The sequence below is a fragment of the Taudactylus pleione genome, unplaced genomic scaffold (assembly GCF_031769625.1).
Source record: "Taudactylus pleione unplaced genomic scaffold, aTauple2 ptg000125l, whole genome shotgun sequence".
NCBI classification, from domain to species: domain Eukaryota; kingdom Metazoa; phylum Chordata; class Amphibia; order Anura; family Myobatrachidae; genus Taudactylus; species Taudactylus pleione.
In genome coordinates, this window is record NW_028284527.1 from 5140552 (window position 1) to 5164701 (window position 24150).

The 24150-nt window shown below is 44.5% G+C and overlaps 1 protein-coding gene across 1 annotated transcript in view; it reads right to left on the reverse strand.

Moving 5' to 3' along the window:
- Positions 1–24150, reverse strand: part of ARID4B (AT-rich interaction domain 4B) — a 194164-nt gene that overhangs the window by 87607 nt on the left and 82407 nt on the right. Inside the window, exons 5-7 of the mRNA XM_088472505.1 lie at positions 15054–15144; positions 14858–14937; positions 5520–5611 (exon numbers count right to left, since the gene is read on the reverse strand). Coding sequence (XP_088328631.1) covers positions 5520–5611; positions 14858–14937; positions 15054–15144 — 263 coding nt within the window. The remainder of the gene's footprint in view (positions 1–5519; positions 5612–14857; positions 14938–15053; positions 15145–24150) is intronic.

Here is a 24150-nt window from a genome sequence, read left to right on the forward strand (position 1 = left end):
TGTATGTATCTATTTGTTTTATTTTGTATTCTGTAAGAAAAATTTGAAAAAAAAAATATGGCTGCAAGGTAAATGCACAGAAACTTTGTAATGTCTACACTTTTAATATTATACTTTATTTATAGGGTTAGCAGCTACGTACAAAGTGCATAAAAAAGTACAGTACAAACATAATAGGACAAAGTGCAGTACAGTATACAAGTGCCGTACAAAGGCAGTTCAGCGCCATGCACACAACGTCCCCTGCACATGTGGTGTCATAACATTACGTGTGCTGTAAAGAGGAGGCCGGGAGCAGGAAGCTAGGCACCGGGCATGCCCTCTACAGGTATCTCGGTGCATTTCAAAAGACCCCTCAAGATGGACACAGGTGCCACTGGAAGGGCAATCAATAACTACACAGCCACCATAACTTAAAAAAATAATAATTGGCCAGACTTGTACCCCAGATGACGGGCAGCAGTAGTCAGATTCAGAGTCGTTGACTACAAGGAGGAAAGGACAGAAAGAGAACATGAGGGAAAAGGGCCCTGCGTGCGAAAGTTTACAATCCATAGGGGAGAGGGAGATGGACAAGGCTGACACAGAGGGGTGAGAAAAGGTACTGGGTTAGAAGAACTGGTAGGCTTTAATAAAATAATGAGTTTTTAGAACCCATTTCAAACTTCAGAGAGAGAGGTTAAGAGTCTGACAGGAAGAGTCAGTGAGTTCTAGCAGTTAGGAGCTGCACGGGAGAAGTCCTGAAAGTGGGAGTAAGAAGAAGTAATCAGTTGGGAGGAGAAGCAGAGGTTATTGGCTGAGCAAAACGTGCAGGTGGGAGATGAGATTAGCGATGTAGTGGGTGGAGGATTGGGTCAGGACCTTTAGGTGAGTGAAAAGTTTGAATTGGACTCCGTAGGAGAAGTGGAACCAGGGTAAGGACTGGCAGAGGATAGGCAAATGCAGAGCGGTTAGAGTCCTAATGAGCCATGCAGTGGTGGAGAAAGCAGGACTGTAGTGGAGAAAGCAGGAGTCAGAAAAGCCAGACAAGCCAGACAAGAGGAGGTTGCAGTAGTCTAAACAAGAAATGACCATTGAGTGGATGAAGGTCTCATCATCTGTGAGAAAGGTATGAAGGCAGAATTGGCATGAATGGGTGTGGGAATGAATGTGGAGTTTAAAAGAGAAAGAGGAGGCAATGACAAGTCCTAGGCAGTGGACTTGCATAACAGAAGAGAAGGTGATGTTGACAAAAGATGATGAAAAGAAGGGAGCGTGGAGAAGATGATGAACTCAGGACCAGTTCTGTGCATAAGCAAGAATGGGTCTGACATCACGCACGGAGTTTGGCAGCAAACGGTCAGTGATTGACAGTCTGCTGCATTATCTGGGCGGGGAGGGGGCGGTGACGGCTTCAGTTTCTCAAAACAAAGGCATTTTTGGTATTGGAGGCTGAAAAAGCAGATGAGCTCTCAATGGGCTCGATTCTATTCAGTTAGCTCCGGAGCTATTCAATACACCGCGCTGACAAGTCCGACTAATGATTTCTTCTCTCATCCCTCCGGGGATGAGAGAAGAAATCCGACAAAAGTCCCAGCGCGAGGCTTTTTTCTGCCCTTAGCGCCGGGAAAACAGCCTCGCGCCGTGAAGTTAGGTTGGGGAATACCCTGTTTAAGGCGCGATAACGAGCCTTCCCCGACCTAACAGCGCGATGAATTGAATAGCTCCGGGAGCTATCTCCCGGCGCTATTTACATTGCGCTGAATTGAATCGTGCCCAATGTAAGAAATGTATAGGGAGAAAAAGAAAAGGACGAAAAATAAAGCACCATTAAAGTGTAGCTATGTTACATGAAGATTAAGTAAGACACCAATGGGTAGTGGCAGAGTGGAAGATCGGAATCATGAGCAGAGACAGCAAAAGTGTTGTCAGAGAGGTAGGAGACCCAGGAGATGGCAGTGTCATGCAGACCAAAGAAGTGCAGAATTTGCATTTCATACAGTATATGGCAGTGGTTTCCAAACTCAAGGCACACCAACGGTCCAGGTTTTAGAGGTATCCATGATTAAGCACAGATGGTTAAATCAAATTGACTGAGGTACTAAATGAGTTACCTGTGGTCAAGCATGAATAGACTGTACTGTTAGGGTGCTTTAAGGACTAAGTTTTGCAAAATCTGGTATATGGGAATCAAGAAATGTCTTTTTTTGTAACCATTCTGCAATATAGCTCTAAAAAAAAAAATAAAGAATATTTTAGTGGATCTTATTGGAATACATGTTGGTTGTATATAGTTTTAATAGTAACAAATTGGTTCGCACAGGCCGACCTAGTATTGAGAGCAAGGTCGTCCCAGCTGGGTTATTTGACATAATGAGCACAGTATATATTTGTAACACTGGTTCTCATTTTATATCCTTGATGATCTCTGGCAAAATAGAATGGCTTTGCTCTAAAAGCAAAAATCTTTTTTTGCCCCACAGTAGTTACGATGCCTTTTCTCAAGTTGGCAGCTGGTAAAGCTCCAAAGAATTGCTTTAGTATTTAGTGATTGGAATAACTGTATAAAAAAGGTTGATAAATATTGCCATCTTTGGTGAGTTTTGTGATGAGATTGTACCAAAGATAACATATTTCTTATAGCTTTTTTATATAATTGTTAGTACTGTGCTGGGAATGTGATAACTAATAAAGGGGATTGCTCTTAAGTCACCAGAAGTGTAAAGTCACTAAATAAGTCTGTGTTCTATTCAGAAAAACATGACGTCAATGTGATGGTCCTGCATATTGTATGAAAGCACAAGTCCAAGGTATTACTTGGCACATTGTCCAATTAAAAAAAAACTAAACGATCCTGTAAGCAAATTGTATGATCATGGAGTCTATTCAGCATTGATTTTTTTTTTGTACATAAAAAATACGGAAACTATGATTTCTGTATTTTTTATGTAACTCTCCTATTCAGCAATGGGATAATGGAGAAGATAACGCAATTATTTTCTCGATTGATTCCCATCTTGCAGAGTACCGCGCTGTAGGGATCAGCCATTGATCTCTACAGTGCTTTAACACTTTTTGCTACTCAGCAAAGTAAAAAGTGTTAAATCACTCGATAAATATTTCCTTTATATAACGCCATGTCAGATTGGCGTTATACGAAGAAAGTCCTTAAATATCCCTAAAACTGCAGGGACAGAGGGAAGTCCCTGCAGCATCTTGTAAGCCCGCCCAGTCTCCGTCCTTGCTTCAAAGTAATCGGCGGCAGGTAAGTCACTCTAGAGCTTTTTAAACCTCCAGAAATTGATTGATATGTGTATATAGGCTTTATACTAGCCTGTATACATGTATATTTATGTGCGATTATATTTAACATTTATATATAAATGTTAAACATAAGAGTCGATGACGCTGCTTTGTTAATTATGCACACCCTTAAAACGCCTGTTTTGACCGTTTGGCACGCCTGCGTCCGGATCTCCACTCCCCGTTTTCAAGCACCTTCCCCTGTTACCACCCACAAATGCCTCATCCTGTCACTCAAATTAGCAGGCATTCGCTATTTTGCGAGCACACGATTTCCAACCGCACTGACTGGTTGGCGCATGCGCATTACGACCCATACGCATGCGCAGATGTGCGAACATCGCTCGGAGCGAACGAGCGGCCGCTTACGAGTGGCTCTGAATCAGGCCCAGAGACTGTTCCTGAGCGTATGACTGAGCATGCGCAGAGGAACAAAGAGAAGGGACTGTTTACGGAATCCCGAAAACAATCCCTTCTGTGGCATTGCAGGGACAGCGTGTTACCGCTACCGCTGTGCCTGCCGAAAATCGTGCATATTTTATCATAATTGATAAAATCTTGTGACGATGTTACCAGATAATATTCTGGGCACCATCGTCACTGTTGCCGAATAGACCCCTTAATGAGCCAAATATTTTAAAAGATTATTAAGATCACTACACAGAAGCACATACAAGATATAAGGTAAATAGTATAGTAAGTTCTTACTTTACATATTGTTTTATATATGTGGAGTGCACTGAAAGTGGAATTAAAAAAACTGCTGATTTTAGCATAGCAAAAATGAGAACTGAATTGTGTTCTATATTAAAAATGTGTTTTTGAAAGTTAATTTTCTGCAAAATTTTTAAACCTAAGTGTTTGTCAGAAGTCTTTAATGAAATTGTATTTAAAAAATAGTTTTTGAATTTAAACATAAGTAAGTTTTCAATTTAAAGTAGCTTAAAAACAATTTTGAAGTTTAAATATTGTTGATAGTGGAAGACTAATTATAATTTGTAATCCTTTTTGATTTAAAAGTAATATTTAAGCCAATTCTTAAATCTGGAGGTTTATTTTGGAGTAACTTGAAATGCTTCCTGTAAGTTTCTATTTTACATGTGAAGTATGTGGTGTTAAACAGATTTAGTTTGACAATTTTAAGGAAAGTTTAAACCCTCATTTTGTGTTTACTTTATTACTATTAAATAAAACTCAAATAATGCTCTCCAAAGCCATTTTAAATTGTTTTAATGTATTTTTTTAATATGATGACTTAGTGCAAAAAGATAGTTAACATATCTTTTTGAAAAGTGAAGCACAGTTTTATTCGTGTATAGAACATTTTCAGGCTTATTAGATAACATGGTAGAACAAAACAGAAAAATATCACTGTCTATACTAGACTGTAACTTCTGAGAATATTTGAGATGGGAGTGACTACAGTGCATTGTTAAAGGTGTCTCTATACTATCGTATTAATAAGCTTATTCATGTTTATTTGTAGTTTTGCCCTAAGTTAGTACCTGCTTAAAAAAACCTCACATACTGTATTTAATATTTAAAATGGAAAAATTATCTACCTCAGTCATTATAAGCAAATATCCATTAATACTGTAAGAAGACAGAGATTGACTTGCCTATGGGAGGACTATATCAATTAAAGGAGAATTCTTTGTAAATCGCCCACCAACCGCCAAGTAGCAGACCCATGTGTGTCTCATTCTGCAGCTCATCAATAAATGAGGCCTTTATATCTGATGTTCCCAAGGCAGTGATTTTGGAGAATAATGTGAGCTGAGGCACAGATGGGGCAGAGAGAGAGAGTGTATTATCTAAACCAATAACTCTGTCTGGGACTATGGCTACATTGGAGCTAAGGTTTAGGTGACAGGGGTTGTTTATTATTCAGGGCATACAGTACATACAGAGAATGTAATTATATTGTCATTATGAGTGCTATATAAAAGTTAGTTGATTAAGTTGATTTGTTAAATAAATATTGTAGGGATGTGCAGGCACGGATAGGTTCGACTTTTGTCCAGGAATGATGATGTTCGTCCGTGCAAGATGACGTTTTGCCTCTTTCTGAGTTCCGTTTTTTTGGAGGGAAAAATCCGAACTCCACGTGCAAACTCGAACCTATCCGAGCCTGCACATCCCTAAAATATTGTAAACTTACTGTTTTATGGCAATTTCAATTTGTAAAAACTCAATTTATTTAATGCACTATTTCTGGAATAATTATTCAAACTCACATGTGATTCGATCTTCTTCCACGATTTGTTTTTTTCCCTATTACAGGTGTTCCGAAATGTTCTGGATTGGTTAGTGGAAGCTGGTCTAGTGTCTGTTGAGAAAAATAAAACATTATCACTCTACATAACAAATAATAGAAACCGTTGTAATTCCTACACCGTTCACCTGATTTGGATGTAAATACCCTCAAATTAAATCTGAAAGTCTGCAGTTAAAGCACATCTTGATTGTTTCATTTCAAAGCCATTGTGGTGATGAATAGAGGCCAAAATATGAAAATTCTGTCAATGTCCCAATATTTATGCACCTGACTTATATACAGTGGGGCAAAAAAGTATTTGGACAGCCACCGATTGTGCAAGTTGTTGCAGTTTAAAATATGAGAGAGGTCTGTAATTTCCATCATAGGTACACTTCAACTGTGAGAGACAGGATCAGAACAAAAAATTACGAAGATCACATTGTATGAAAAAAATTACAGAGAGGATGAATGGGGACATGTATCGTGACATTTTGGGGAAAAAGCTCCTTCCCTCAGTAAGAGCATTGAAGATGCAACATGGCTGGGTCTTCCAGCATGACAATGACCCCAAACACACCGCCCGAGCAACTAAGGAGTGGCTCCACATGAAGCATTTGAAGGTCCTGGATTGGCCTAGCCAGTCTCCAGTCCTCAACCCAATAGAAAATCTGTGGAGGGAGTTGAAAGTCCATGTTGCCCGGCAACAGCCCCAAAACATGACACATCTAGAGAAGATCTGCATTGAAGAGTGTGCCAAAATACCTCCTGCAGTGTGTGCAATCCTTTGAATAGGGTGTACTTGAGAAGGACGTTTTCATCGCTAATTGAATACGGCCCTCAAGTTTAAAAGTAAAGAGAAAAAAAAAGCACAATACATGTCTCACGGGATTGCTTATTTAATCTCGCTCTCTCATATAGATATATATATATATCTATATATACACACACATACATACACACATTTATTTATTTTCCTTCCTCCTAAAATTAATTGCTGTTATTAGTCCAACTGGTATCAAAACTATAAAGCTGTTACTAGTAACAGCTGGAAGACACTTGTCTGGCAGTTTAAATAAACAATGCTTTCCTGTATGTTTTGTCCAATCTATTGATTTTATAGGTCTTTAGTTGCCATTACCTCCATGGAAAGAGAATTTTCTTCTAAAACTGCAGGACTGATCGTTCTAAAGTGCTGTAATATTTAACAGAGGTGACAGGGATAAGACACAGTTGGTAATCTTGAATTTTAGTAATCTTTTTTTTGGTAATCTTGGTACTTTAGACCAATCTGCAGGAGCATCGTATAGTGTGTTCCCCCAAATCAGTCATTTTCACCCATTGTTCATTGCATCATCCCACTGGATAGTCTGCAAGTGCAATGGGACAATTCCATGGACGACAAGGTGTTGATGAATGAGGCATGTATTGCGTCTTCATATGGCAGAACGAATAGTGTGCACAGGGATGCGATATATTGTTACATCGCAACAATGCTAGGCACTGTCGTTCAGGTGTGTTCCCGGCTTAAAAATGATTGAAACAATCTGAGAAAGAATGAGAAGTCCTTTTTTTTCTTTAAACATTACTGACAACATGGACTCTCTGGTAAAATGGCAGAAGTGAGATAATAACAGTCCATCCTCACGGGATCTGTAGTAGGGTACTGTTTATCTTTAAACTAATAAAAAGGTTTTTGATGCTGATTAGAACCATACTACAATGCAGAGTTTCCTAGGTGTAAAGACTTAGGGCCTGACTGATTACGCGCACAGCTCTGCTGCGAAAATTTGCTAATGTTTGCAACGTCTTACCCGGCATAGAGACGCCCACTTCCGCTTTCGCACATCTGAAAGATCTCGCAATCCTGCGTATACATCAGTACCATCGAGTAACATTGGCCATCGGCCGATCTGCGTACGTTGTTGCAGTTGCGATCTGTAGGGAATCAGGCCCTTTATATTTTACCTGTTCCCTGGTATCCCCTTCTAATGATTAGCCAATATATCTACCAGTGTGTACCCAGCAGCAATAGACTGCACTGATTAATTTAATATGTGACACTTGTATATCTGTGTGTGACTGAGCCTGAAGCTATATACCAAGTGCTACGGTGCAGAGGACGTGGCATTATTCCGTTGTGTTTCGTATACAGGCTCAGTCGCATACAGATATACAAATGATGCATATCAAATGAATCAGTGCAGTCTCGTTGTGTGCTTTAGTTGCATTGTGACGAAGACACATTTTTTGGCGAAAAAAAAATTTGCAAAAAAACGCTGGGCGCTAGCAGAGTGGAACGGGACCTGGTGGCTGACCTCGCCGCCTGGCATACTGAGTCTAGGCATATGTGGACACTTCTGTAAGTTACATGCCTCAAATGTTATTCCAGAAATGTCAGCATACAGTACCGGCCACCACATTAGCAGCACAAATCAGGGGAACTTAATTACTCTTGTGGGATAATGTGATTGTTGCTCATTTCCAAATTCAATGTGTCATAAATGCAAACGGCGAGTGCTGAAAGGAATAGATATCACCAGCAGACAAGCCCATCACTCAGCTGACAAGGTTAATGTTAAGTGATGCGGTTGACTGTGAAATGGACACTGGTATTTACACCTCAGACTTTGTAAACAGTGTGGAAACACATCCAGAGAGACATAAGCAGCATACATAAGGAGTTACATGGGACTGCTCCCTGATAAGTGGATTCAAGATGAGGATATTCCCGAATGTCTAAGGAGATGTTTCATATACCATGCCACCAAAGAATCCACCTATTATAACAAGCAAAGTAGACTTGTGTACTATAATGAAAGTCATCACTTCTACATCTTTTTTATTAAAGGACATTATACACAAGATAAATGTTTTCTCTGCTTAGCTAATATAGAAAATCAGTGTAAATGTTCCCAGCAAGCTTGGTCACTTCTCTTTGTGGAGCTTTGCAATCATTGCTGTTCCTGCTCCGGGCAGCTGTACACACTGCAGGGTGAATGTCTGGAGTGTCCTTTGGACGCTCTGTGCAGCATTGAAGCAACAGTGCCGCCCCAGGGATCTGGGCGAAGGCAATGCTGGCACACCCTTCCCTAAAGCCCTGTTCTATGGTACTTCAAACAGCTTCTAATTCATTATACACCCACTTTATTACATTGATTGGCAGGTGAAGGACTCGTAGAAGTACCTACAATCTTGAACATTTAATTTGATTATCGAGCTTTTAGCTTTGCAAGTTCTACTTCCACTCTAGAAACCTTCAAAAACAGACTCATGAATCATGATCTGGTAACGCAAGCATCTTATTAATGCCCCTTTAGATTCTTAAAATATCAAATAAACACCCCAAAGGTACAACTCTCTTTTCTGTAGTCTGTCGAAACTTAATTTTTTTTAATCTGCGAATTTAAAAACACTTTGGGGCTGATTCAGAGGCAGACAGAGAAGAGGCCATGGATGTGTCCACTGGCGTTTCCCCATCTACGACTTTATGCAAATGTCACTACAAAGTCCTTCCCTGGTTTACATCTGCGTGTCCGAATGTGCAAGGACTAAATTGCGAGCGGTCAGCTTCAGTAGTCTCTGAAATACAGATTGGTCTTTACACTTGCACCAGTTGTATGACAGGTGCAGTTCCTCTGTCAGTGTATGGTTTCCTATGCCTGAAGTTGACCTGTTTATGACACCACTTTCAGAAACACGCACATGACACTCATGACACAGTCCGTAAGACAGACCATTTCCATGCGCACGTTAAGCCATCCATCACTTTTTAAGACATTTCTTACACCGTGCTTCTCGGTTGCGCCATCACCTGTGGGTGTACACACAGTGTAACTCACATGCAGCAGCATAAAAGAAAATTGCTCAAAGATGTGAAAATTGACATTATCTGTGACACTGAATCAGGCCCTTTCAGTCCTATTGGGAGAAAACTGCTTTATTATTATTATCTGGATCATCAAGCACAACACACCGTTTCTAGGTCCAAGTTGGTTACTTTAACCCTTACCAATCCCTAGCTGCGTCGCTAGGGGTCTCGTAGGACGGTGCGAGCTGTCGATGTTGAGTGGCAGCTCGCCCCGTTTGCTGGGCGGGCCGTGGGCGTGCCCGGCCAAACGGCCAAACGGAGGCGTTCCAGTCGGAACGCTTGCCGTTTGAGGGTGGCCCCACTAACATCATTGATGATGTCAGTGGGGAACTTCCTGCTCAAACAGAGCAGGAAGTTCCCTGGGGCTTACGAGTGCCCAAACCCAACCTTAGGGTCTTGTCGTAAGCCCCGACGGTGATGACCATCGCAACCGACACCCTGATCGCAAGCTAAGCTGTGGGTGGTAACCCACAGCTTAGCTTGCGACCTGGAGGCAGCACTTCAAAACAAGAAGTGCCTGCCCTCATTCAGAGTGAGCGATCGCTTCTTGCATATAAAACCTGTGTGTGCTCGGTTTGCCTTCCATTTAAAACAGATTCTGAAATTGACCATGAAGTCGAACAGGTTACATTAGTTGCAATTACTCAATCTACTTTGGCCACACTAAACAAAGTTGTGGTATGTAAAGGAACAGCACTACAGGAACATGCATATCACATTCCATATCAGCCAACTTTTTTATTGTTTGTTGCCAAATTAGATCCAGCATAAACAAGTCAGCCGTTGCCAGCAGATGCTGCAGCTGTGCAAACAATTATTATGAATCTGGAAAGAAAAGCATTTGGCAGGCACAGAAGATACAATTGTGATGCTGTGGGAATCCAGCTTACGTACATTCATAGGGTTTAAGGGCCAAACGAAGAAATCAGATTTGTATTAGTGGCTTTTACCATTTCCTTGTGAAAGATAAAACAACCGGTTACTAGATATGATGCTACAATATGTGTAACAGGAATAACATTCATAACAGAGCTTTCAATAATGCCAAGAAACTGTTGTCATGAGAGAGTTTTAGTAACATATATTGCACACTTAATACTTTTTGAAGTTTCTCGTTAATGAATTGGGGAATGTTAAAGTCATTGACCAAGATATCTCCGATACCCAAAAATCTTGTATAAAAAGTATTGGGGAAGGCATTATAGCATAATGAAATAATATAGCCATTATGGCACGAGTACTCATAAGGAAGACGTCTCACCATGATAACAAATCACCATTGCTGGATCTGCAGGAAGCAATCTAACCATGCATGCGCTGTTGGGCTTTTCTGCCAAATTCATATGGTTGAATTACATCTCAAGAAGATCAACAACGCTGATGTTTGGGGCCTTCTACCCTCACAGGTTGGTGGCTTGGAGCTGTCTGCCTATCTGAGATTCTTATGCTGGAACCCATTTCCAACACTCTAATATTACATCAACTAATACCATACGCCATTTCTCCAATTTTAACTACAATGTTCAACTGGATATAGAAGTGGGGGCAAAATAGCAAATGAACAGAATAATTTAGTACTTTTAAACAATAGCATGAACTTTCTGCCCACAAAATTTTGAGCGAATAGAGTGATAACATCCATAGTTAATGAAATTGTAGTACTCAGTTACTCAGTTAGCTACATGAGGACAACATGGATAAGTAAATGCCTGGAGGATGAAAGCTTCTCCAGGGAGCTATATATGGGGGGGAGGGGGGGTCAAAAATGTTGATAAGCTTGTTTAAAATTAATTCATATTGTGTTGGACCATTTATACGCTGTTTCATGGCGTAGCATAAACTAGCCATTGCGATCTCTTTCTGCGTGTCAGGAGAGCGGCTGTGTTTGTGGCTGGTCAGACTTGACTTACAAGCTGCATCGCTGCCCGATCTGAGTTGATGAGACCGGTGTTTACACTGTTGCACGTCGTTGGACATATATGAGAAAGCAGCAGTGGGCGTCCCTATGCTCGGCTATGCTTAGGAAGGCATTGGCATATATTAGCAATTATGAGATAATGAAGTTGTGATTGCATTAGCGTACATCTGAGTCAGGCCCTAATATCAATCTAAATCGATGTTGTGTTTCTGGAGTTGAATCACACATTTACAAACCTTAAAAAAAAATAATAATAAATTGGCTGTTAGTAAATGTGTGATTTTGCCTCAAAAACACAATTTAGAGCGATTTGTAAGTGATTAAAATCCTTTAGTAAATTTACCTCTTGGTATTAATCTCATGTGTGATTTTATTTGAAAGAGTTGTTAGGACGGAATGGGATTGAAATACCGCCAGTTCAAATCCTGACCGCGGAAGCCCGAGAGGAGGAGATGCTGACGAAGGAAGTATCTTAACCCTCCCCTCTCCAGCCCCTAACCTTAACCCTCCCCTGGTGGCACCTAACCCTAAGTCCCCCCGGGGGTGCCTAAACCTAACCCCCCTTCCCGCACCCTAAACCTAACCCTCCCGGGGGGTGCTTGACCCTAACCTCCCCCCCCCCAGTGGTGCCTAAGGCTAAACCCCCCTCTCTCCCCGTGACCCTCCCTGGGGGGTGCCTAACCCTAATTCCCCCCAGGACGTGCCTAAACCTAACCCCCCCTCCAGCTCATACTTACCTGCCTCTGGTCTCTTACGATTGGGATGCCGGGCTGTCGGGATTCCAACGCTGGTATCCTGATTCATGCAGATATAGAGGCGTCGGCATTTTGCCCGGTGGAGGTATATTGACAGCCAGCATCTCGTCCACCGTGTTATTAACTACATGCCGTTAGGACATGGAGTTTTCTTAGGGTAGATATTGAAATTAATGTTTGGTTGTGATTATGTAGCATTAAAGCAGGAAAACCACACACTTTTTTTTCCCCCACAGATATTTGTAGTAAACATTAGACGTAAAATATTTTTCCTCCTAGTGTTTAGGGTGAAAACTCTGCTTCATGGATAACAAGTTACTGACTGTGTTACATCCATACAAGGAGGGGTATTCAATATGAAACGTTAACTTCACTGTCGAAGTTAACGTTTCATATCAGAGTTTTTACCTGCGTTAAAGTTTGGGCGCGCGCCCGCTTATCCCCATATTCAATATAAAATTAACGAAAACGGTAGCCTCCGAAGTTGGATTTGCGTAAAGTTACGAATTTTTCCTTAAAAAAATTGTAAGACCCCCTAAAGTTGTAAAAACATGGGGGAACACTATGGGTACCCCCGTTTTAGCCTTTAATTGAAAGTCTGGGATTTAAATAGCCGCAGCAGGTGTTTTTTCCCGACATTGAAGAAGTGATGCAGAAGAGCACTTAGGTTTTTTTTTTAGTTTATTGAAGTGGTCCCATCAAATTTGGGGTATATGAAAATGGGTACTAGCATATTTTGATGTCCCTAAAGTAAGTTTTTAAAAATTCTGCAATTGTGCACCTGCCGCTATAAATCTATTCTAGAAAACACCTGCCGCATACTTGCAGAATATCCCTGAACCTATTTCCCTATTTTTAAACAATTTTTTCCCATTTTTTTTTTCACCCCAATTTTTTAATTAATTTTTTGGGGTGTCCATATTTTTTTTTAAACTTTTTTTGACACAGTTCTTTTTTAAATGTCATTCCCAGGGGTGCAGGCTATTTTTTTTAAGCCTGCACCCCTAAACCCCAATTCTGCACTTTTTTTCGACACCTATTCAATGGTGAAAAGTTATCCCCGTTTTTTATCAAAGACTTTTCGAACCTGCGATAAGTCTTTCAAATTGAATACGGCGTAAAAGTCAAACGTGCGATAATGACGTCAAAAGTGCGATATTAACGCAAAAACGATGTTTTCGCTCCCGTATTGAATAACCCTGAAGGAGAGATGAGTGTTATGCTGAGGGAAAATTGCGTTTGTATACATTTCTTTTTCAATGTTTTCATTCCTATAATTTATTTACTGGCACAGTGGAGGCTGGATGGGTGCAGGAGGAAAAGGGGGCTATCGGCCTGATTCAGAGCTGTATGCTATTCCGATGATTACAGAGTTGAGCGATTATCAGTAAACGACACATGTCTAAGGGGTTTAGTTACTAAGCAGTGTTAGGAGACAGAGTGAAAAGTGATAAGGTGACAGCCAATCAGCTCCCAACTGTCCTTTTTCAAACACAGCCTGTGACATGGCAGGTAGGAGCTGATTGGCTGGCACCTTATCACTTTTCACTCTGTCTCCTAACACTGCTTAGTAACTAGACCCCTTAGTCACCTTGCGCATGCGTCAAGAACTACTGCTGTTTATTCGCATGGTGATTGACAGCCAGGGAGTATTTGGGGTGGGAGAGGATTTAGAGGGGAGTGGCGGCAAAGAACACAGGCATATTGTGACTATTTCGGGAGCGTGTCACACTCTGCGACCCTCTATGCAAAGAAACATGCATCTCACTTCCCCCGGCCACCGACGGGACCAAAGACTCACTCAGGACTGCAATAGTAAATGATCTGCGGCTGATGATGCGTCTTTGTACGTAGGTGCTGCAACATTATACTCAGATGCTTTGAATTACAAAGCTGCAGGTGGGTGTCCCAATACATCTACCGGCAAATGCAACATTTGCAGATTTTCGCATACGCATCAGCAATAGCGTACTACTCTGAAACAGGCCCCTACGATACCAGTCTACAACATCCGTATTGTGCGGTCCCTTGTAATACCTGCATACTGTAGGTCACTATAATAAGTGGAGCTGTGGATTAGGGTGTCCTTTCTACACAAATGCAGTTTCAAATGATGTCAAAGTAGGGTTCAATTATGAACCTGCAAAATACTTAAATACGCATAATGTGACTCATCTTTGGTAAAAAAGAAAGCAAAAATAAATTCCATAACACATGATTTCATCTATTTTATTTCCTATGTAGTGTGTATGTGGTTTGCTTTTTTTTTGCACTTTCATCCATAGGTCTGTACTGTTATGGTTTTCTGAATAATATTTTCTATATCTAGGATCATCATACCCAAAACCTATTAAAACACATTTAGAAATAACACCCGACTTTTTCTGTGCTATACCCTGCATATTGTTTAGCAGTGCTCTTCATAGTGTTCTAGTTATGCTGTCCATATGTAGGACATCACCGGACAGCAGCAATGAGTTTCCTTTTTTAAGTTAATACATTTCAGAGCTTTATTGATACAAGGAATCGGTATGATTCTACAGGTGTGTCCTCTTACATCCTTGCCGCTAGCGCTGCATAAGTGCGCACGCATCATGCCATGCGATTTGCCGCTGCTAAGTGTGCGCCACAGTACGCCATGGCACGTGCTGTGGGAACACCATGCAATTCTATGGGTCGCAGGTGCAAACAGTGGGCGTACCCGTTCACGGGCGCACTACTCGCACCATACGTGGACATATATCAATGTTTGAAAAATGGTATGCAATACTTACTTCACTTTCTGCAAAATGTCGCTCTCCCTTTAAGCAGAGGGATGATCTTCTTAAAGTCTTTTCATCTCCATCATCAAACACTATTGTACAAAACAAAACAGTCATTTTTTCTCTAAACAACATTAAACAGTTAAAAGAACAAAACAGGTTTAATAAAGATAGAACATCAAGATATCAGAATAGCTACTAAACTTACCTACTGTGTACCAGCTTGCATCAGTTAATTTATTGATAATAGCTTCTTGATAAGTTCCATCTGGACTTTTTATTTCTACCACAGCTCCGATCTGTTGCAAAACAAAGCATTGGTAAATTTAAAATCTTAAATCTTAAAATGAGACAGCAGAGTTACAATGTAAATGAAGATCACAAAAGACACAACCAGGGCAAATTTCAAACTAATTAAAAATAATAGCTAAAACAATTTTGGACACCAGTATTATTACACTTACTACTGTGGGCACTACTAGTTATTTTATTTAAAACTGGGGCACTATTATTTATTTTTATATTACTATTTATTTATATTAGGATGGGAGCAATTTCAGGTTGAGTCTCCCATATCCAAAATGCTTGGGACCAGGGGTATTTTGGATATCGGAATATTCTGTATTTTGGAATATTTGTATAACATGTTGAAATGTCTTAGGAATAGGGCCAAATCTAAACACAGGATGCATTTATGATTCATATACACCTTATACACACAGCCTGAAGGTAATTTTATACAATACTTTCAATAATTTTGTGGCTCAAACAAAGTTTGTGTACATGCATGAAATTAATTTACAGTATGTTTCATATGCACCTTATACACACAGCCTATAGGTCATTTTATACTTTATTTTTTATAATTTTGTGCCTTAAACAAAGTTTGTGTACGCAACCATCAAAAATCAAAAGATTTCACTATCTCAGTCATGCTAAAAAATATGAGATATGGTAAGAACTTACCCTTGTTATCTCTATTTCTACGAAGTCCATAGGGTTCCACAGGATACCTTGGGGTATAGGTGTGACGTCAGTCGCAGGGCACCAAAGAGTTAAGCTTTCAGCCTCCCAGGATGCACTAGGTCCCCCTCCTATACCCCGCCCCCAAGCCAAGGCACCTCAGTTAGTTACCAAGCCATAGGCCGGAGGAGGAGAAGGAAGAGAGAGAACAAAGATCTGGACACATACAAGAATCACATTCTAACCAGAGGGAGACGGAAAACCGGTGACCAGAGCAAAGCCCATCTGCAGCACAGGTGCGACAGGGCGGGAGTCCTGTGGAACCCTATGGACTTCGTAGAAATAGAGATAACAAGGGTAAGTTCTTACCATATCTCATATTTTCTACTTCAGGGTCCATAGGGTATCCACAGGATACCTTGGGGATGTCCCAAAGCAGTATCCTTTAAGGGTGGAGACGCTCCTGTGCAGAAAGGAGAATCCGCCGCCCGAAGGAAGCATCCTGAGAGGCGAAGGTGTCAAACCTGTAATACCTCACGAAGGTATGGACAGAGGACCAAGTAGCAGCCTTACAGATCTGGACTGCAGAGGCACCACGTCGAGCTGCCCACGAAGGACCCACAGACCTAGTGGAATGAGCCTTCAGAGAAGGAGGAACCGGTAAGCCTTCATGAAGATAAGCTTCGGAAATAGCCATACGGATCCAGGCTGCCAAAGTTTGCTTTGAAGCAGGCCAACCCTTTTTACGGAAGCCATAGAGGACAAACAAAGCGTCCGACTTCCTAAACGAAGAAGAGCGGTCAACATAAGTCCTTAAGGCCCGCACAACATCCAAAGAGGCCTCACCCACGGAAAGACCCGGTGAGTTAAAGGCCGGAACAACGATTTCCTCGTTAACATGAAACTGGGAAACAACTTTGGGAAGAAACTCGGGCCGAGTACGGAGTACTGCCCTGTTCCCATGAAAAACCAAGAAAGGGGGTCTACAAGAAAGAGCCCCTAACTCAGAAACACGTCTGGCCGAAGCAATAGCCAGAAGAAAACAGTCTTAGCTGTTAGCCATTTAAGATCCACTGATCCCAGTGGTTCAAACGGCGGTCCTTGGAGAGCCCTCAGGACCACAGCCAAATCCCAAGGCGCCACAGGTGGAAAAAAGGGCGGCTGAATGCGGACAACACCTTGCATAAAGGTGCACACATCCGGGATTGTAGCAATCCTACGGTGAAACCAGACAGATAGGGCCGAAACCTGTACCTTCAAAGAAGCAAGGCGAAGCCCATGATCTAGTCCCGCTTGCAGGAAGGCGAGAATCCGAGACAGACGAAACTCCCGCGGTGCATAACCTCTCGGTCGACACCACTGGAAGAACGTATGCCACACGCGATGGTATATCCTCGCGGAAGACGGTTTCCGAGCTCGCAACATGGTACGCACCACAGAGCTGGAAAACCCCCGGGACCTCAGCATGGCCGTCAAAGACAGCCGAGTCAGGTCCGGGTGACGACAAGGACCCTGAGACAGGAGGTCCGGTCGTAGCGGCAACCGCAGAGGACTGTCCACGAACAGACCCTGAAGGTCTGAGAACCAGTGCCGTCTGGGCCACGCGGGAGCTATCAACAGGAGCGTCCCTCCTTCCTGTTTGAATTTCCGGATTACCCGTGGAAGAAGGGAGACCGGAGGGAACAGGTATGCGAACCGGAATGTCCACCGGACGGACAAAGCATCCACCAGAGACGCCCCTTCGTCTCTTGTGCGAGACCCGTACACCGGCAACTTGTTGTTGTGCCGGGACGCCATGAGGTCGATCTCTGGAAGACCCCATCTGTCCACCAGTAGTTGAAAAACGTCCGGGTGCAGGGACCATTCCCCCGGATGAACGTCCTGGCGACTTAGAAAGTCCGCCTCCTAATTGAGAACCCACGGGATGAAGACCGCTGATATGGCCGGAAGATTGCGCTCCGCCCAAACCAGGATCCGAGACACCTCTACGAGAGCCGCCCGGCTTCGGGTTCCTCCTTGCCTGTTTATGTAGGCCACGGTGGTAGCGTTGTCCGACTGGACCTGTACCGGGTGACCCTGGAGGATGTGCCTGCTGGAGAGCATTGAAGACCGCACGGAGTTCCAAGATATTGATTGGAAGCTCCGCTTCTGTCGGCGTCCACCTGCCCTGGAACAGATGTGGACCCGAAACTGCTCCCCAGCCCCGAAGACTGGCGTCCGTTGTCAACAGGACCCAATTTGGAACCCAGAACGGACGTCCCTCGCTGAGGTGGGACGTCTGTAACCACCAAGCAAGGGACAGACGAACCTCCGGGGTGAACACAATCATCTGGGACTTCAGAGACTGAGGCAGCCCGTTCCACTTTGACAGGATCAGGTGCTGCAGAGGTCTGGAGTGAAACTGGGCATATTCCACCATGTCGAACACCGACACCATGGAGCCCAGTAACCTCATCGCCGAGTGTAGAGACACCCGGCGGCTGTGCAGACAACTGCGCACCCTTGACTGTAAAGCAGAGATCTTTTCCTCCGTCACGAAGATCTTTTGCTGTCCCGAGTCCAATAAGGCTCCAAGATGCAGAATCCTCCGAGACGGGATTAGAGTGGACTTCTGCCAGTTGATTAGCCAGCCATGCCGTTGCAGCAGGGCAATGGTCAGGTCCAAGTGGCGTAACAGGAGCTCTGGAGATCCTGCCACCAATAACAGGTCATCCAAGTACGGCAACATGCGGACTCCCTGCAGCCGCAGAGAAGCCGCCATGACCGCCATCACCTTGGTGAACACACGTGGTGCTGTCGCCAGGCCAAAAGGTAACGCCCGAAACTGGAAGTGGTCGCTGCGGATTGCAAACCTGAGGAACTGTTGATGGCGCAAAAGAATAGGGACATGCAGGTAAGCGTCCTGTATGTCCAATGACACCATGTAGTCCCCAGGTTCCAGCGCCAGAATGATGGACCGTAGGGTCTCCATCCGAAACTTCGGTACCCGCAAAGACTTGTTGAGTGCTTTGAGGTTGAAAATCGGACGAAAGGACCCATTGGGTTTCTGTACCAAAAAAAGATTTGAGTAGAAACCCTGGCCCCTCTGGGAGAATGGAACAGGCACTATAACTCCAGCCTGGAGCATAGTGTGCAATACCTTCCGCAGCTCCGTAGCCTTGTTCCGGTCTGATGGTAGACCCGTGGTGAAGAATCGAGCCGGGGGTCTGTGCCGGAAGGAGAGGGCGTACCCGTGGGAGACCACCTCCAGAACCCAAGTGTCTGTCGTAGTGACCGACCAACACTGGGCGAACTGCAGCAGGCGGCCTCCCACCCTGGGATCCCCCAAAGGGAGGCCCGGACCGTCAGGCCACAGGCTTGTCATCTGGCTTGGGGGCCGGACGTCTGGTACTCCATGCCTGCTTCCGGGGCTTGACCGATTTCCTAGGGCCAGCCTGACGAGGAAACGACTGTGGTTTGGGCCTGCCCTGGGCCCTAGATGACCGAAAGGACGATGGTCCAGAACCAGAAGGAGCAGCGGCCGACGGGAGACAAGCCGATTTGGCTGTCGCCAGCGTGGCCACAATCTTATCCAGATCCGGACCGAAGAGAACTTCTCCGGTAAACGGCAACGCTTCCAGACCCTTCTTGGAATCTGTGTCCGCCTTCCAAGATCGCAGCCACAAGGTGCGACGAGCAGCTACCGCTGCTGAAGAAATTCTAGACACCAGAGTACTAATGTCTAGAGCCGCCTCGTTGATGTAGGTGGCCGAATCACGGAGATTGCCAATCAACTCCGCCTGTTCGGCCGGACAGTCGGAATCAAAAGAAGCCTCTAATGAATCCGCCCAGCGCTCCATCGCTCTGGCAACCCAGCAAATGGCCATAGCCGGCCGTGCTGCCCCCCCCCCCCCCCGCAAGGGAATAAGCCGACTTCAGGCAGATTTCCACCTTGCGGTCCGTAGCATCCTTAAGGGAGGACATGGATGGCATCGGCAATGTGGCACTACGGACAAGACGGGTCACGTGAGAATCCACCTGTGGAGGGGATTCCCACTTAGCAAAATAATTATCCGCGAACGGATAAGCCACCGCCAGGCGTCTCTGCGGCTGGTATCTTTTGCCAGGCTGTTTCCACGCCTCCTCTAAATGGTCCACCAACTGACCCGAAAGAGGAAAGACTGTGGCATCGCCCTTCACGTCTTTGAAAAAGGCATACTTAGACTTAGCCGCTGGGGGAACTTCGTCCTCAATCACCAAGGCTGTGCGGACCGCCCGAATAAGTCCAGGAATATATACTTTGGACTTAGCATCAGCGTCCTTAGTATGGAGAGGTTCCTGATCGTAAGGATCCAGAATCTCCCCATCATCAGACGTCCCTTCGTCATCCTCATAAGGAGCGGACAGAGACGCCACCGGCCGTTTATGAGGCCGCATCACAGACTCCCCTTGCAACACATCCGACAAGTGCTGTACAGAACTCGTCAGGGAGTTAACCCACGCTGGCTCCTGAGAAACCGGGAGCGGGGAAATAGGGAGACTGTGGGGTACCACCAATTGTCGTGGGAAACCCTGCATGGGTGACGACACCACAGACTGCTGGGACAAACCCATCGGAGTAAACGCGGGCTGCGGAGCTAACTGGCCCACTAAAGCTGATAGCGCCTGAACGAAACAAGCCCAGGGCGGCTCCTGTACCGGTGCTGTAACCGTAAGAGGCCGCGCCATGGACAAACACTGCCGGCAAAGGCCCTCCGCGCTACCCTCCCCCTCCGCTAACGGTACTTTACACGTGGTACACTGTAGCCGGAGGGGAAAATCACTTTCAGACATGATGGCACCACGTATGTGACCCCTCTCACCAATTATATATTAAATAGGCGAGAGACCACCCTGCAGCACCACACCGCAAGGGCTTAGCAGAAAGAACAGGGACAGTAATAAAGCTGACAGTCTTGAGAGAATAAAAGTTACAGGCAGCAGCGCTAGCACAGTCACATACAATGCAAAGAAAATCAATTCCTGCACTAACAGCGCTGATCACTCAACTACACAGACACAGGGCCTGGTAGGACACAGCGCTGCATACACAGACCTGACCACAGCGGAGGAGAGGTATGCGGGGGGACCCAGACCACGATGCTTCCAATGCAGGCTTCCAGCAGCGTTCACCATGCTTCTGAAAAGATGGCCGCCGAGGAGCAGAGAGAAGGCTGGCCTGGGGGAGGAGCGCTGACACAGGGCCAGTCAGCACAGTGCAGAGAGGGCTGTGTGCAGCGGGGGAGGCGCCGGCTGTGAGACAGGGAAGGCGCGCTCCCCTGGCATGCATTTAACCCCTGGGACGCCGCAGCGCTACCGCTCTGCTGCGGTCCGCTGTCCCAGGGGGTAGTGGAAGCGCAGGTTGGTCGCCTGGCTCCACGCTGCAGCCAGTCCCCAGGGAGCCCCCTGCCTGGGGACTTAGGACCATGTGATCAGCGGGGACCCACCGCGGGACCCCGCTGCTTACCTCTGTCCCCCCCCTTGAATCCGGCCATGGTCCGGAACATCTGGGGTCACCGCTAGCTGTGACCCCAGATGCCCACCAGCATCCCCGGATCAGTACCGGCGTTCTGGTACCGGCGGGGTGAAGGGAAGACAGCATGGACGTCAGGACTGACTGTCCATGCTGTTCATCCAGATGTGCAGCCACAGCTGCATGAAGAAAAAGCTTCAGGGGCTCTTCTAGCCCCCACTCCAACAGGTGCACCCGACTCTGGCCGGGCACCAAACTAAACTGAGGTGCCATGGCTCGGGGGCGGGGTATAGGAGGGGGACCTAGTGCATCCTGGGAGGCTGAAAGCTTAACTCTTTGGTGCCCTGCGACTGACGTCACACCTATACCCCAAGGTATCCTGTGGATACCCTATGGACCCTGAAGTAGAAATATTCCGTATTGCGGAATATTTGGATATGGGGAGACTCAACCTATACTTGCAAGTACCACAAGAGCATGGACTATATTTTGAGATGATTACCCTGGTACCCATCAAGGGTACCTGGAGGGGCCCAGTGCTATTGGGTTGTTACTTTATAGGTGCTTGGGCCCGATCATTTTTTTGCCTTTTCTCCTAGAGGACCAGGCCCAATGCTGATTAAGCTAAGCTTGTAGAAGATGTAAGGCAGACTTTTTTTTTTTTCTGATAAGTAAAGTAGCTCAAACCACAAGTGCTTGCCTATTAGAACCAGATTACTCTTTCTATTTTTTTTAACAAAGAAGTGGCTGTTTGGTAAACCACTGCTTAATACATGGAAAAGTTTGCATACCTTCCATGTGGAAAAATCAAGATTGCAGTTTTAAATCTTGAGGTCTAAAATAAAGTGCTCTGATTTATGATCAGATATATGTTGCATAGTTTACAAACATCACATCGCAGATCTCAAAACTATGAGTAATGGCCAAAGACGCGGTAGCCACTCCTTGGTAAATCCTCCAGTCAGTCCTACTCACATCATGACACTGCCCCTGTTATATGACGCCTTGTCCTCACTTGCACAATCATGGAGTGGGTAGGTCACAGCAGTGGTGTACATGTAGAAGCTCCCGTGTGATCGGTTTGAAATTTACTTAGAATTTTTGCAGGGGTGATGTGTTGTGACATAATCACAATGATTTTAACTTAAAAACACCTCCTAAATTACTGTTTGGCTAAAGACAGTTCAATCCGTGTCCACTTCAAAACAAGTACATACAAATGAAGATAAGATTAATAAGGATAACAAATAGGTGCTTAGACCTAAGCCAAAAAAATCTTAAGGACCGTAATCCGTAATAGACCAAAATAAGACAGAATGATAATGTAGTGATAGTTTTATATTTCTACATCAGTGCTTCTCAGTCTGGAGTGGGGACAGGTGTGCAAGGTGGGTTCTTCTTCTCTGGTGTCAGTAATGGCCGCACATCTCCCCAGAATTATGAGCTTGGTTGTATCACATGCAAGCACATAGTAAAGGCACTGCACGGGAGAAGGGAGAGGACTGGGATGAGGGTTAGACGATGGAGCAGAAGAGGAGCATGTTTTGATAAAAAATAAATAAAAATATCACCCTCTATAAATCTCCATGTTGGTTGTGGTAAAAATCAAAAAAAAAAAAAAAAAGTGTGTTTTGTTTTTAAATGTGCATGTAAGTACATACCTAGCAGCTGTTAGTACACGACATGTAACAGACTTTGAGTCCCGTTGGGAGAAAAGTTCTATATAAAGTACAATATTATTATTAGATGTAGGGTATAAGTTGCCATTAAACAGGTGGGCCTTCAATATATTTAAAAGCATGTTTGGGAGGCCATACAAAGAAAAAGGTTGAAACGCCCTGTTCTAGAGTATCCGCAAACCCGCAATTCTAAGTCACCTCGTTTCTATGGTAGTTTTTCCAAAGACAACAAAAGTGCTGGATGAACAACTAGGTGCACACGTGGATATGCAATTTGTGTGCCTCATAAATAAGCATGTATTATTATTATTATAGTATTATATTATAAGTCCATAGGGTCCACAGGGAAACATTTGTGTGAAGTTGGGACTTGGAGGACCGGACACCAACAGCAAAGCTTTTCAATCCCTGGATGCTGCGGTCCTTCCCCCTATACCCCGCCCACAGCCTGAGGGCACTTCAGTTTTGTTTACAAGCCCAAGGCTGTCCAGGATAGAAGAGAAGGAAGACTGGTACACTGAGGAATCACACTCTCACACAGTGAAGGAAACAAGTGACCAGAAGAAACCCATAGAAGCTAGGAGCGTCAGGGCGGGTGCCCCGTGGTCCCTATGGACTTTGAAGAAAGAGTTAACCAAGGTAAGTTTTACCATAACTCTCCTTTTCTTCTTCAGGGTCCATAGGGCTCCACAGGGAAACATTGGGAATGTCCCAAAGCAAGGACAGGAACGCTCCAGAGCTGATAGGAGAACCCTACACCCGAAGGAAACATCCTGAGAGGAAAATGTATCAAAAGCATAAAACCTAAGAAAGGTGTAGACAGAAGACCAGGTGGCTGCCTTGCATAGCTGTTCAGCTGAGGCGCCACGCCGGGCTGCCCACGAGGGACCCACAGAACGAGTAGAGTGAGTAGATACTGAAGCCAGCACAGGAAGGCCAGTCTGCATGTAAGCCTGTGAGATAGTCATGCAAATCCATCTAGCCAGAGTCTGTTTGTTAGCTGGCCATCCCTTCTACCAAAGAGGGAGTCTGATTTCCTGATTGAAGTAGTGCAGTCCACGCAGATCTTTAGAGCACGTACCACATCCAAAGAGGCCTCACCTGCCGAGAGGTCTGGTGAATTAAATGCTGGAACCACAATTTCCTCATTTAGGTGGAAGCGAAAAACCACC